Genomic DNA, 14,063 nt, shown 5'->3' with positions numbered 1-14,063 from the left:
AATACATTGCGTTCTTAAGAGATCCATGTATTTTAGTAAACATTTTCCTTGTTAAAGCCCGCCGAGAGGGCAGCTCTCATGTCAAATCCTAACCCTTCCTCAATGCTTAATTTCATGCCCTTCAATCAAGAGTGACTTTCCAATATTAAATGGAATGGGGTTTCCTCCTAAATATTAACCTTTAAAAACTGACATTTTATGCTCGTTTGAACATTTTTTTTTTTTAATTGGTGTCTGGTTGTCAAACCTGCATGCATCCTCTTTTGACAGTCAGTCACTACATTCACATTCTTAACCTATAGATGCTGCATTGTTTGTATACAATGTGTATCATATTCAGTGTACGATACGCATAAATATAAACTGCATTTCCTATCATCCGACCCACAAAGGTCAGCTTTTATTATGTAACCCTGACATTGGTTGTAGAAATGGCAATGCTTGCAGTACACAGTGGGATCTTTGTGACCATTCTAGGGGGTATAGTTACTAAAGTGCAGGTTTTAAGTGTTACCCATAGCAATCAATCAGATTATATGATCTAGCACCTTCTAGAAGATACTGTAACTTCTGGTTGCTAAGGGCAACATCTTCACTCTAGTAATATCCCCTAGTTCTCTGAATGATGACATTTAAGAAGTGATTTATTAAAGCTTGGTAAAAGATAACGTACCAACCAATCAGCTTCTACTAGTCGTTTTTCAAACACAGATAAAACCCAAACAATAATTGGGCACAGTCCTTAATAACAAGATCCAGATGTACTCATCTGGACGTTTTTATACATAAATCTATATACTGAATATATACTATGTTTTTGCACTTATGAATTCAGTTAGACTCAGCAGATAGAAATGTACAGATGGAACCCCTTTCATTCTTGCTTGGCTCCTGGGGAGCTGCAAGGTGGAGGGAGCAGGGGGGCTGCGGACATCGAGGTGGCAGGCGGGGAACACGGCGAGTAGGGCAGGGGGTGCTGTGGAGCGGCGAACGCCGGCGAGTGGAGAGCCGGGTAGGGGGAGCCGCAGCAGGGTGCTGTTACTGCTGCAAGGGGAAAAAAAAGCTCATACAAATGAATGGGTAGCCAGTGATTGGCTGAGCGCTCTCTCAGCCAGTCAGCAATTGGGACATGTGATTTGGCCCAATTTCATTGCCCGATCCATCTGAATCGGGTGAAATCGGGACCAAATCGCATAGTGTATGGGGGCATTTACTCAAGTCAGTAGTTACAAGTCAAATAGGTTGAACTCGATGGACTAACATCTTTTTTCAGCCTTAATTACTATGTTACTATTCTTATTTGAGTGCTCTCTGCTTCTGAATATATGAGCATAAACTATTTTAACAGCCTGTATCATGGCAATTAGGAGCCGATTGGATGATATATTGTGTGTTTAACTAAAAGTATGATGTATTGTGTACTGATCAGCTGGTGTGTACAACCAGTACTGTATGTCTGTGAACTGTCATTCACAGTTTATACAGAAGTGTTTTCATACACCTAGCCTTAATATACCATGCATGTGAGAAGCCTGGCGTGTGACAGGTCCTGTGCAATGCTGTTAACGTCAGGCATCGCTCTTTTGGCCTAAAATTCATGTGTCCTAGTGGCAACGCCATGCGACTAGGATGCAAGAGGAGGTAGGCAGGCACTGTGGCGCAATACTTAAGCCTGCACCTGGGAAGCAAGGGGTTGCAGGATGCAAGAAGAGATTGTGTCGATTAATTTGATATACCAATTGTATATTGTGTGTGACTGAGTGGGACAGGTGTGTACCCAGCCTGAGACGCTTATTAGTTATGACTTTATCTCTTTCATAGCTTTAATAAATCTCTCGCTCTATAGCTCTACAAAGTTTGATGTGGGTCTGAATGTTAAAATAAAGATCCATTTTACTGGTTGTGATAGATCCATTTCAGTAATTGTCTTGGTACTTGTTTCCTAGCACGGCGCCATTTCGTTGATTGTATGCCTTAAGTTTAAGGTACTTAAGGCATACAATCAACGCGATGGACCCGATTTTGTGTCAATCACCAGGTAATTTGTCGGGTTGATCGCGGCCCCTAATGCGACCGACGCGATCAACCCGATTTTCCCCATAGGGAACAATGTTAATTTTTTTTTAAATTGAAAATCGGGTTGATCGCGTCGGTCGTGGACCATTATAATGGGCCGCGATGCGATCAACACGATCAACCCGATTTTACATAGGTGACAATGTGAAATGGGCCAATATGCCCCATTTCACATTGAATATGGTTAAAAATGATGTTTAATGCCCCCCCCCCCCATTGTTAACACCACCTTACTATTGACGCCAACCCGAAGCGTGGCGAGCGGTGGCGGTACGCGTCATCCGACCTTTTCATACCCCTACTATCCACGTCGGCGTGGAGTTGATTTTATATAGTGTGGCGAGCGGACGCGGATACCTGTGAAGCCCGCGAGGGGACGCGGATACCTGTGAAGGTATCCGCGTCCCCTCCCGGGGCTCGCTGCACTCGCCACGCCTAGGGCTCGGTGGCTCGCTGCGTTCGCCTCACTATATAACATCAACTCCACGCCGACGTGGATAGTAGGGGTATGAAAAGTTCAGAGGACGCGTACCGCTGCGCTCGCCACGCTTCGGGTTGGCGTCAATAGTGGGGTGGCGTTAACAGTGGGGGGGCATTTGAAACATGAGGGGGGGTTTAATATTAAAATGGCGGATTTTGGGGCTTTTTACATTGAAATCAATGTAAAATCGGGTCTCAGGGACCATTTTACATTGATTCCAATGTAAAAATCGGGTCGATCGCATCGCATGCGATTTGGTTGGCATGCGATGCGATCGACTCGATTTTTCCGACCCGATGCATGCAATCAAAATCGGTGGCGCCGTTCTAGGAAACAAGTACCATTGTCTTTGTTGGGTTAAATATCAGCTACACTTGTTGTGCATATGTAAAACTATCCAGTTCTCAGTTCTGCTAACAAACTTAATATAAATTTATTATTCAGTGTTTTGGCGATTCCGTTTTTTTCTCTTATCTAGCATTATCAGCTTTTTTTTTCTTTACCATCTTCTTCTGTTTGTTTTAAGGTAATGATCTTCCCAGAAGGAACCTGCACCAACAGATCCTGCCTCATTACTTTCAAACCTGGTAGGAAGTGAATTTGTAGTAGCCTTGTGTTGTGCCAGGTTCTATCCGCTGAAATTATAAAAGGCATAATTCAGCCCATGCCAGCAGTTGCATCTGCTGCTATTGTGTAATTCTGGATAATCTTCACCCACATCACCAAACAGTCACTGATATTTACTTAACTACTGTATATTACAGTACAAGTTATGCCCTGCATTATTCGTGCATTACTGATTGCTGTTTGCACATTTGTCTGTGCTTTGGCCTGTCTTTGTACTTGTCCTTTGCTAATATAGGCATAAGTGACAGAGGGTTCAGTGATATATTGGCAGAGTTTTCCAGATTTTTTTTTACATTTTATTAAAAGATTACTAATTATTCTGTAATGAATGTTTTGTACACCTCTGCATTTGTGAACTGATAGACATACAGAAAATATTATTACAACTTTGATGAATGTGTGAACATTAGTTTTAAGCTATAGGAATTCTCTTGTTGAAGGTACATTGGATATACCAATCTATTTAACTCAAATATATGTGCCTCTGGGTAACAAGCCTGTGCCTAGCTGCAAACTTACTATAGGGCTAATATTGCAAGTTTTCATTTGTACCCCAGTGGGTTGCTAAGAAAACTTGCCTTGTTGGCATACCATTGCATAACACGCCCCCATGTTATGGAACAGTATACCTCCACGAGACGTGCACCTGACTCGGATGCAAGTGACCAATGATTTAAGGGACTATGCATGCGCTGTAGCCACAGTACACTTCTTGCAATGGTGCTGCAGCCACACTCTCCTCGCAAAGCCCTTTCAGCCATGTCAGCTCAGTTTAATTTAAATGTAATTCTAACCTTCCCCCTTAAAAAAGTTAAATAAAGTACACTTTTGGATATGTATATTTCAGAGCATTGTGAATTTTTTTTGTGATGGGGTACAATGTATAGAAGAGCTACAGCCATATAAATGTGCTTTACCAGTCTCCCCGCTTTAGTATGACAGATGTCCGCACAGTGTGGTGCTGGGGATTTTTGTTTATTTGATTGCTGTTGGCAGTTTGATGGTGGTTGGCTGGACATATTTGCTTAACACACTGGTACACAGGACTTTGCTGATATAACTTCGTCTGTGCCCTATACTCAGTGGCTGCTGCTGCTGCAGTCCACACCTACACATCTGGCCTTCTGGATTGAGGAATAATTACAAAAGGTTCTGTGGCCCCATTAAAAATAGCAACTGAATAAGGTTTCTAGTGTACATTTATATCCAATGTAAAATTGATGTGATCTAAATGTGTAATAGAAATAAATTACAGTTCTACAGAACCAAAATGCAGCATAGTGACTTGGCAGCTAGGGCACCTTCTGGTTAAATGAAACCGCTTTTTGCAGGTTACAATAGAATGCTCATCAGCTCACAACTGTTGCTCAGTGTCAGCATTTTTGTCTGTCTTTTCCTGGCACTAATAATATGGACATGAAAAAACAACACAGAGTACAAAAATAATCCTCAATTTAATCTGAGGGATTGGTTTCTGATGAAGCCTCTCTGTCATTCTATGTTTGCATTGTTTAAAAGAGATCCAAGAAATAACACGACAGTCACATGTTAGACCCCATGGTTACTGTAAAGCTCTCGTGTGCTTTTGCATAATAGGTTGGATATTGGTCATGACTATATTAAGATATATCATTGCTATCCTGTTCATCCGAACCTTAATAATTGCATAGTTTGTTTGTACATTTCCCAATTTTATTTCAGCTCTTATTTGGAGCACCGCATGGTAGGAAATTTGATTATACATTTTTAAGGATTATTCATTTTCCAAACAGACCTTCAGCACCAAAAAACTAAAATGAACTGCTAACTTTAGCTTTAGTATTCAATGCTGGCCGATATGTCTAATTCTTTAACGGATGTTTACATCCGGGACTCACCGCTGCAGATTCGGCTCTTTGAAAAGACTAATCTGTTTTTGCAAAAAAAAGACGTTAAATTTTAAAATTTGAAGCTTGCCACCCGTTTCCACGGGAAAAAGACATGGATTCGACGATCCACATCTTTTCTGACTTTCTGAATGTACGAATGACGTTTTTACTTGCTCTTTAAAGCTTGGCAAGCCTGATCGATTTGTCCATTTCTGTTGTTTTGTTACTGTTTGAACAGTTTTGCATCTGTGGTGTTATAAATGCTGAGTGTAATCTAAACTTTAGCAAGTGTCCAGGAAGCCGATGTCTTCATAAACCTAATATTGTTTTTTTCTAAAAATCAGATATATACAAGTTAACTGTTTTTCTTATACAATATTAAATGTTATCCCACTTTATATAGTTATTCCCCCATGTTTATTAGTGCCTCCTACAATTGCAAATATTGTAAACTAACCTTTAGTCTTCAGCTTCCTATAAGGAGCTATCTTCAAAGGCAGTCGCATGTGCATCTTGCATTCTAGTGGTTCACCACTCTCACATTAGACAGGAGTATTGCGTAAGGTAATGTCAGCCAGCTGTGTGATGGCCTAACATTATGTACAGAGCATGGTTTCAATTCAGTAATTACCCACTGTTCCATTTGCAGCAGGGTACAGTGGACCCTGCAGTAGAATTTCAATATGTGAATTGCAAAACTTACATATGGGTGAGTTTTATCTAGCTTGGAAAAAAACATAAGAAGAAGTAAATTATACATGTCTGTTTCATTTCAACACTGAGCTGGTTTTATCATGCATTGCATATTGCATGCAATACATCTCGCCACTTATCACATACTTAGGGGAGGCTTTTAACTGCTATGTATGAATGAATAATTCTTATAAATGCAAAGGATAGCTCCTTCATCACATTGTGAGAACTGTGGGCGTATGATATTAATATTGTGCATGAGCATCCATCTACCTCTATATGCGCAAGCCATTTGTGGGGGTGGATCGTATTGTCGACCCGACTTAGGTTGACAGTCATTAGATCTACACCGTTGGGTCGACAGGCAACAAGGTCGACAGGGTTCTACGCCGACATGGGTGAAGGTCGACAGGTCGACAGGTCGAAATGGGGTTTTCACTGTTTTTTGACCCGAATGTCGACATGGACACAGTTGGAAGTCTACCGCAGCCCCTTACATTGCTCGCTTGCTTGAAATGCTTCAGGCACACTATATTATTCTCCCACCACACCCTAGTGGATGGTAGGGCATGAAATACCGCCTGTCAGCACATGTCGGCTCAAAAAACAGTGGAAAAAACCCATGTTAACCTCGCAACCTGTCGACCTAACCCGTGTCGACATAACGCATTTGTCTACCTAATACCATGATGACCTTGTCCCATGTCGACCTAGACACCTGTTGACCTAGAACCTTGTCGACCTTGTTGCCTGTCGACCCAACGGTGTCGACCTTATGACTGTTGACCTAAGTCGGGTCAACAATACGACCGTGTCCCTTGGGGGTCGGGGGGGGGGGGTTTCAGTACCCTCTGTGTGAAAAGGAGCTCTCCCTCTAGATTGTAAGCTTGCGAGCAGGGCCCTCCGACCTCCATGTCGGTTTATCCTCCATGACGGTTTATTTACCCAGTTTGTTTAATCACTGTTGTTTCCATTTGTAAAGCGCAATGGAATATGCTGCGCTATTTAAAAAACTGTAAATGAATGAAGGCTTCAATAATTGTCATCAATAGATTGAGTTGTCTATTAGGTAAAAGCTACAGGAAGTTTTATTTTCTGGAGCTTGATACATAGGGATGTATTGAATGAAGTGCCATTTTTTGCTTAATCGAGGGGGGAAAAGAAGCCCTTTTAGTCATTTTTAGGTTGAATTTATACTCAAAATTGTCTAGAACTAGACTAAACGAAAAATCTGGCACGGGTTAAATTGCGGCTGTTTTAGACTTTAGTCATTTTTTACCGAAGGAGTTTCGACTTTAAAAATTACTAAACAGCCGCAATTGAATAGTACAGTACATTTTTTTTGTTTCCGTTTTTTGACTAGCCCAAAAACAAAACTTGCTTTATTAAATACCCCACATAGTTGGATTGCAGCAAATCTCCAACAACTGCAGTGTTCAGGAGCTTGGCTGCTGTTTACCCCTAGCACATCACATACTGAGTGAGCTGAGCATACTGTAAACAGATTCCTATCAAAAATGTCATATTATTAAGTACACATTGTAAAGCTTGTGTATTGTCACACATTCTGCTGTTAGAGATACTGTACATTCCAATTGTCAAACAAATATCAAGTTTTACAACTTAATGCTGTGTACAATACAAACGCTATTGTATACCTGTAATGCCTATCTTCCAGGTTGCATGTATTGGCCCTGTACTAATTCACTTCTATAGTAACCCAGGGTAGCTTCTAATATCCATATATATTCCTTTAGGTTGCTTGTGTCTCTAAATGTATGTCACTGTGCTCTTGTATAATATTTGGGGATGGTTAGCATTTGTGCCTCCCAAGGCTGAGGTCATAGGTTTGTTTCCTGCCACACCCGAACTGTGTGGAGTTTGTATAATCGGCGTGTGCTCACGTGAGTTTCCTCCTACAATCCAAAAATATACTGGTAGGTTAATTGGCTCCCACAAAATTAACCCCAGTGTGCAAATGTGTGTGTGTGTGTGTGTGTACATATTTAGACTAGATGGGCCAAGCGGTTCATTTCATTGCTGTCAAATTCTATGTTTCTGCCTTAATATTTTATCTGAGTTTAGTGGACACTTCAAATCCAGAATTGCTATATCCACAATATGCATCATGTAGGACTTATATGTGATTAATGGGTTTTGCTTTGTATGCAGCCAGTAATCTGGTTAAAGAAAAACGGGAGACATGCTACCTAATCACAGGTATGGGTCATAAGGTTGACCTCCATTGGGTCAACCACTGAAGGTCGACAGGCCTTAGGTGGACACTTAAAAAAGGTCGACATGGCTAAGGTTGAGTCAAACACAAGCATTGGGTCGACATGGGTTTTTCAATTTTTAGTTCCGAATGTCGACACAGTGTAGTAAATTTTAGGGCATGTAATACCGCCTGTCGGCACATGTCTGCTCAAAGAAACCTGAACACATGTTGACCTTTTGACTGTTGACATTCCCAATGTCGACCGAATGCTGGAGCCGATCTTAATAGTGTTGACCGAATGACCGCATACCCCTAGTCATGCAAGTTCTTACTTTCCAACTTTCCATTTCCATAAGGGAGAAATAGATCTCCCCTCAAGCATGTCTATGGTTTTTGAAGAGTATTGTAGTAATATTTAGCTAAGAATAAGCACATCAGTCATTGCTGTTCTATTCATTAATAAGCTCTATAAATAGCACTGATCCATTATATTACACTGTTACAGTACTTCATCTTTATAATTATATAACCGGTTCTTTTTTTTGTTACTGTAAAGGTGCTTTTATTCCTGGTGTTCCAGTGCAGCCTGTGGTTTTGAGATATCCTAATAAAATGGTAAGTAATCTTGCTTAGCAAAATGTTATATTCTTGTCTTGTGTCTCCTTTGTAATGTCTTGCTGTCGGAATCTAAAAAAAAAATCACCAAATGACATACCCTATAAATATGGAGGAGTGAGACGTGCACAGTTACATAGTTATCTCTGCAGTCTGATTTCTTCCTATACAAACTACACATCCCAGCTGTATTCTATACATCCCTGTGACCAGGGCCGGCAACAGAAATCTTGGGGCCCCATAAATTGATATTTCTGAGGGCCCCCTGCAATCAGCCACCTGGCACTCGATTGCTGTGGGTGGATGACACATAACACCCCCCCCCCCCCCCAACAAGAATATTTGCGCTGCAGACTCGGGAGGGGAAGCTTCCTGGGGATGCCTGTTTAAAAAAGCAGCTCCCGGCCTCCGCACGCTTACACACACTGACATGAGCCCGTGCTGCTGCGGCGCTCATGTCAGTGTGTGTAAGCGGTGGCCGGAGCTGCGTGTTCTGACAGGCATCCCCAGGAAGCTTCCCCTCCCGAGTCTGCAGCACCGCGGCCGCAAATATTCTTGTTAGGGGGGGGGGGGGGTTGGTTTATGGGTCAGCCGCCCACAGCAATCGAGTACCGGGCGGCTGACTGCAGGGATGAGTGGCTGATTCCGGTCAGCTGTCCCCTTTGAGCCCCCCCCCCCCCTGTCGCCGGGCCTGCCTGTGACCAATCAAACAGTATAGACTGGGAAGTGGAGACCATTTTTACCAGACTCTCAGGCAGTGTTCTTTTACAGTATTTTATATCCCCAAAGCAGATCAAAGGGCAGAGTCTAAAGCTGTATCTATTTAAATTGATTGAAATTTAATGTGGATAAATATCTAACACTGAAAACAATAACATATAGACATCACGTGGCCCGACCTCCCATGCGCTACATTCTGCAGGGTATATTCATTAGGTGTAGCTGGCACCATCTGGGAGGGTGGCGTTGTCTTAATTCCCTTCTGTGCCTGAGTCTCTGTTTATGACCAGAAATAAGTAAAGAGAAGTCATTTGGCTTTTGGGAGCTTATAAAATCCCCCGGCTGTCATGTATCTTGTTTACAACACAAGCAGCTACAAAGAGCAAACTAGAGCCTTTCCCTGGAGCTGAGAGCAAAGCTTTCAGACACTCTGCATCAGGCAACTAGGACATAAACTCTTCCTATTCTGGGTCAGTGGCGTATTTATAATGGGTGCAATGTACATTTTTAACCCTTTCCAGTTAAATGTCTAGTCAGGCTCAACAGCCCTAACGCTAGTGGCAGATCCACTGGTGAACAACTTTAAAATAAGAACATTAACCCCTTCAGTGGCACTCCCGTAAATTTTCCAGGTTATGCTCCAGTGCGCAGAACGGCAAACAGAAAATTCTCAGGCGTGCCACTGCCTGCACTCCCTCCTGCAGGGCAGCGCCGCTGAACTGAGCGCAGAGATCAGATCCACGCTCAGCTTTACCAGCTACCCAGCTAATGCTGCCCGGCCCTGCCTTCCTCCCCCGGCTGTGTGCAGCATGACCTTGTAACATCACGCCACACACAGCCGGGTTGCCGGGGGCAGGGACGAGCAGCGGCTGATGGACTGTTAAGCGACACTGACCGAACCCGGGGGTTACAGTGGTGGCTTTTTTTTTTAAGGAGCGCTCCCCCAAAAAAAAAAAATCACCCAGTGAGGAGCACTCCCTAAAAAAAAAAACACCACTGAAGGGGTTAACATCGTTTAACCTTCAATGTAGACCATTTTTTTTATAGAAAAAGTTAAAGAAATGACAATTAATTGAAACATTTAAACCATACTATTTGAATTGCAAAACAAAATTGGACTACTTACCCCTCAGAGAGGACAGCATCGCTGCCGGAATCAACAAACAAAATGGACGCAGCACCATTTTTCGGAGTTCTGCGCATTAACCGTAGAGGTCTGATCCCTCTAGTGCTCAGAGTCTACCACGCTCGCAGTGCGGCACTGCAGCCAGTAGAGAGGAGAGACTGAACGGAAGAGGCTGCAAAAGGGCCGCCTCCTTTCTTAAAGCATCCATGCTCTGGGTAATAGTTAATTGTTACTGCTGTAAGGTATTCCTTTATAAATTCTGTTCTACAGAAGTAATTACACAGCTAGAAGAAGGTTGAATTTTTATTCTGTTTACCTTTCATGGTGTTTGTTCATAAGAGAAGGAAGCGCTATTTTATGGAGTTTACAACAATTCCACACTGTTTACTTCTCTCACAGCCTTTTTTCCAGGATATAACCTAGAGAACCATCCACTAAAAACATTCATGTTGCTGTGATGTGCTGTCACACATTTGCAATCTGGTCTGCCATCATGGTGAAAAACACAATTAGTACATGTCTGCTTCCGCTTACCAATAATTATGACTATGAATGGCAAGTAGGGATGCCAATCCCGGGGCATTTTTTCTATTCCGGGAATCGCGATTGAATAATGCTCAATTCCGGGATCCTGGGATTGGCATGCCTAAAAGAAAATTGCCCCTGTGCCCCACATTGACTGACTTTTGGGGAGGGTGGCAGGTGGCAGCAGTGCGGAGACAGACGGTGGGTATGACATGGGTGGCCTGGTGGCGAGCAGGGGTCGGGGCCACACACTTACTTTTGGGGAGTGAGGGAGGCAGGTGGCGCGGCGAGGAGGCAGGCGGCTGGGTGGCGAGCTGGTTCCGACGCTGGGGGTGCAGTGCTACGGCCTGCGCAGCGTGACCTGTGACATAATCAGGCTGCGCAGGCCGCACAACGGGTTGGGGACAGCCGGGCAGCGAGTGCTCAGACTCTGCCTGGTATTAGACTGCGCATGCAGTCCTTCCCATGGTGCATCTGCCTGTGCGATGACCACTTTATGAGTCTTCTGACGCAATGATTACATTTGTGACCCTACCATTGGATGTACCATTAAAATACAGTATGCAGTAGCCACACTCATTCCCCAACATGCCAAATGAGTGTTTGGCCTCCTATCTGATTGAGTAAGGGGTTAATTCAATTAGCTGTAATAAATTACCATGAACTAATTGATACCCCTGAGCTTGGGTTCAGTTGCTAGGCATTAAAGCATGAGGCTACCACACCCTTTCACCTGCAGTGATTTACTGTGGGTAATTGAATTTGGCAACCAGTTATGCAATGTATGTCCTTTAGACAGTGAGTCTTCATCAGAGGCAGATTTAGACTTCATAGGGTCCTAAGCAAGACACCAATCCCTTCATCAACAATTCATGGCACTATATACTGCCACCGCTTCCCTCTGACTATGCCTGACTATCATTGTCACATCACCCAATTTATGGCTATAACATCCTAATCCCTCTGGCCTCCACACACCCTGGCACTAGTTTTAGCACTTGGCACCCCCATCCTGGGGCCCTTACCTCCCCTTGCACTGCATATTACCCTGGTCACCCCCATTTGATGGCCCACAAACCCCTCTACCCATCGTTCCTGATCAGCCATCGTTCCCTACCGACCCGGCTGCAGCCATTTGCCAGGGATTGGAGAGATGGGATCTGCACTTATTGTCTGTACTTTTCCATAGCCCTTGGCATAAATATTATTCTGACTCCTGCTCCCCATCCTTCTAGTTTGGTTGATTTTTATTAACAAGAATAAGTGTGGTACATTGTGATCATTATATTGTACATTTTGACAAAAATAAAGATAAACGGACATTTTTAACATGGCAACAAATCAAAACCAGTAATAGCATGCTCTGATATAAAACTGCTGAAGCAGAGAAGTACATCAATAGAATATAGTGTGATCAAAAAATGTGGTCAACTAAGAAATGGGTACCAACATAGCATGTTAAAAACAATGCAAATATATATGCACGCTTATTGCCCTACAGTTTTCATTTCTTCTCTCCCAAAAGAAAACAATAATGCTATAACCAACTGGAAGTCGAAATATGCTGACGTCAATTGTGTTATAAAACAATTTATTGTAACCCAAGGAACTATTGCTGCCTTAATTCGCAAGTGACTGGTTGCAAATGTTAGGTAGTCTGTACGCCTAATCAGTGCCCTCTCGTGCATAGAAAGGAGATTCCATCCACTTCAACCAGATTTTCTCAAATTTAACACTGGCTTGCCTACTCATATAAACTTATCGCTCATGATCGATAGTGGAGTTGATGAGAGCCTGTAAGTCGGAGGATTCAGGGCCAGTGGAGGCCATCCAGGAGCAGGCAACAATGACCTTAGCCAGAGCACACACATTTATAACACACAGCAAATCTGCCTGAAATAAAGTGCCATCTTCAGCAGCCCCTAACACACATCATTTAGATGTCAATGAAATAGAAGCTATGCCCATGGAGTCTAAAGCTAGCTTTACCCTAAACCAAAAATCCCTAACAAGTGGGCAGTCCCATAACAGATGCCAAAAGGTGCCCACTCCAGTTAAACATTTCCGACATGCAGAGGAAGAGTGAGCCCCGAACCTGGCCAGTCTCACTGATGTCAGATGCGTTTTATGTAGAACAAATAATTGTTGAAATATAACACCAGTAGTAAAAAGGTGAGGCAGTTCCATGTGACTATCCAGTCATAGTCATCTATAGGGCCCAGGTCTGGCTATACCATTTTTAAAATGCGGACCTCCATCTTGGGACACCCTGCCTGTTCCTCTTTCAGTGTTCGCTTCTCTGACTCTACTTCCTCTTCACTACCTCTGTCAGTCGGAGTTGTGCAAGGCTCAGTCTTAGGTCCTCTGCTTTTCTCAATCTGTACTTCCTCTCTTGGCAAACTAATCCGCTCTTTTGTATTTCAGTATCACTTATATGCGGATGATACTCAAATCTATCTATCAACCCCAGAGTTGTCACCAGTGGTTTTGGGCTGAATCTCTGAATGTCTCTCTGCCATCTCATCTTGGATGTCTTCTCACCAACTCAAACTCAATATTTCCAAAACAGAATTACTTATATTTCCGCCAACTAAGAACAGTTACCATCCTGATATCTCCATCACTGTCGACAACTCGACAATATACCCTACCCCACAAGCTCGTTGCTTGGGGTTCATCCTCGACTCTGAACTGTCCTTTCTTCAGCACATTCAATCTGTCTCCAAATCCTTTTACATGCATCTAAAAAACATATCCAAGATACGACCGTATCTCACACAAGACACTACTAAATCTCTTATCCATGCACTCATTATATCCTGCATTGATTATTGCAATAGTCTCCTAACTGGTCTTCCCAAGAACAGACTCTCACCACTGCAATCCATTTTAAATGCTGCTGCTAGGCTGATCTTCCTTGCAAGACGCTCATCATCTGCTGATCCGCTCTGCCAGTCCCTTCATTGGTTGTCTGTATCTTACCGTATTCAATATAAAACTCTTCTACTCGCATATAAAGCTATTAACCATACTGCACCAGCTTATATCTCTCTACTTATCACAAAATATTTCCCATCTCGACCACTCCTCTAGATCTTTGTCTCTCTTCTGCAC

General features: G+C 42.9%; 1 protein-coding gene across 1 annotated transcript in view; it reads left to right on the top strand.

Moving 5' to 3' along the window:
* The window catches only part of LPCAT1 (lysophosphatidylcholine acyltransferase 1), a 121,631-nt gene that overhangs the window by 78,462 nt on the left and 29,106 nt on the right, over nt 1–14,063 (top strand). Inside the window, exons 5-6 of the mRNA XM_083188115.1 lie at nt 3,084–3,144; nt 8,520–8,578. Of these exons, the coding sequence (XP_083044241.1) occupies nt 3,084–3,144; nt 8,520–8,578 (120 nt within the window). The remainder of the gene's footprint in view (nt 1–3,083; nt 3,145–8,519; nt 8,579–14,063) is intronic.

The sequence above is a fragment of the Crinia signifera genome, chromosome 5 (genome assembly GCF_055691185.1).
Source record: "Crinia signifera chromosome 5, ASM5569118v1, whole genome shotgun sequence".
In the NCBI taxonomy this organism is placed as follows: domain Eukaryota; kingdom Metazoa; phylum Chordata; class Amphibia; order Anura; family Myobatrachidae; genus Crinia; species Crinia signifera.
The sequence above is the reverse complement of the archived record's forward strand: the minus strand, read 5'-3'. Positions and strand labels throughout refer to the sequence as shown.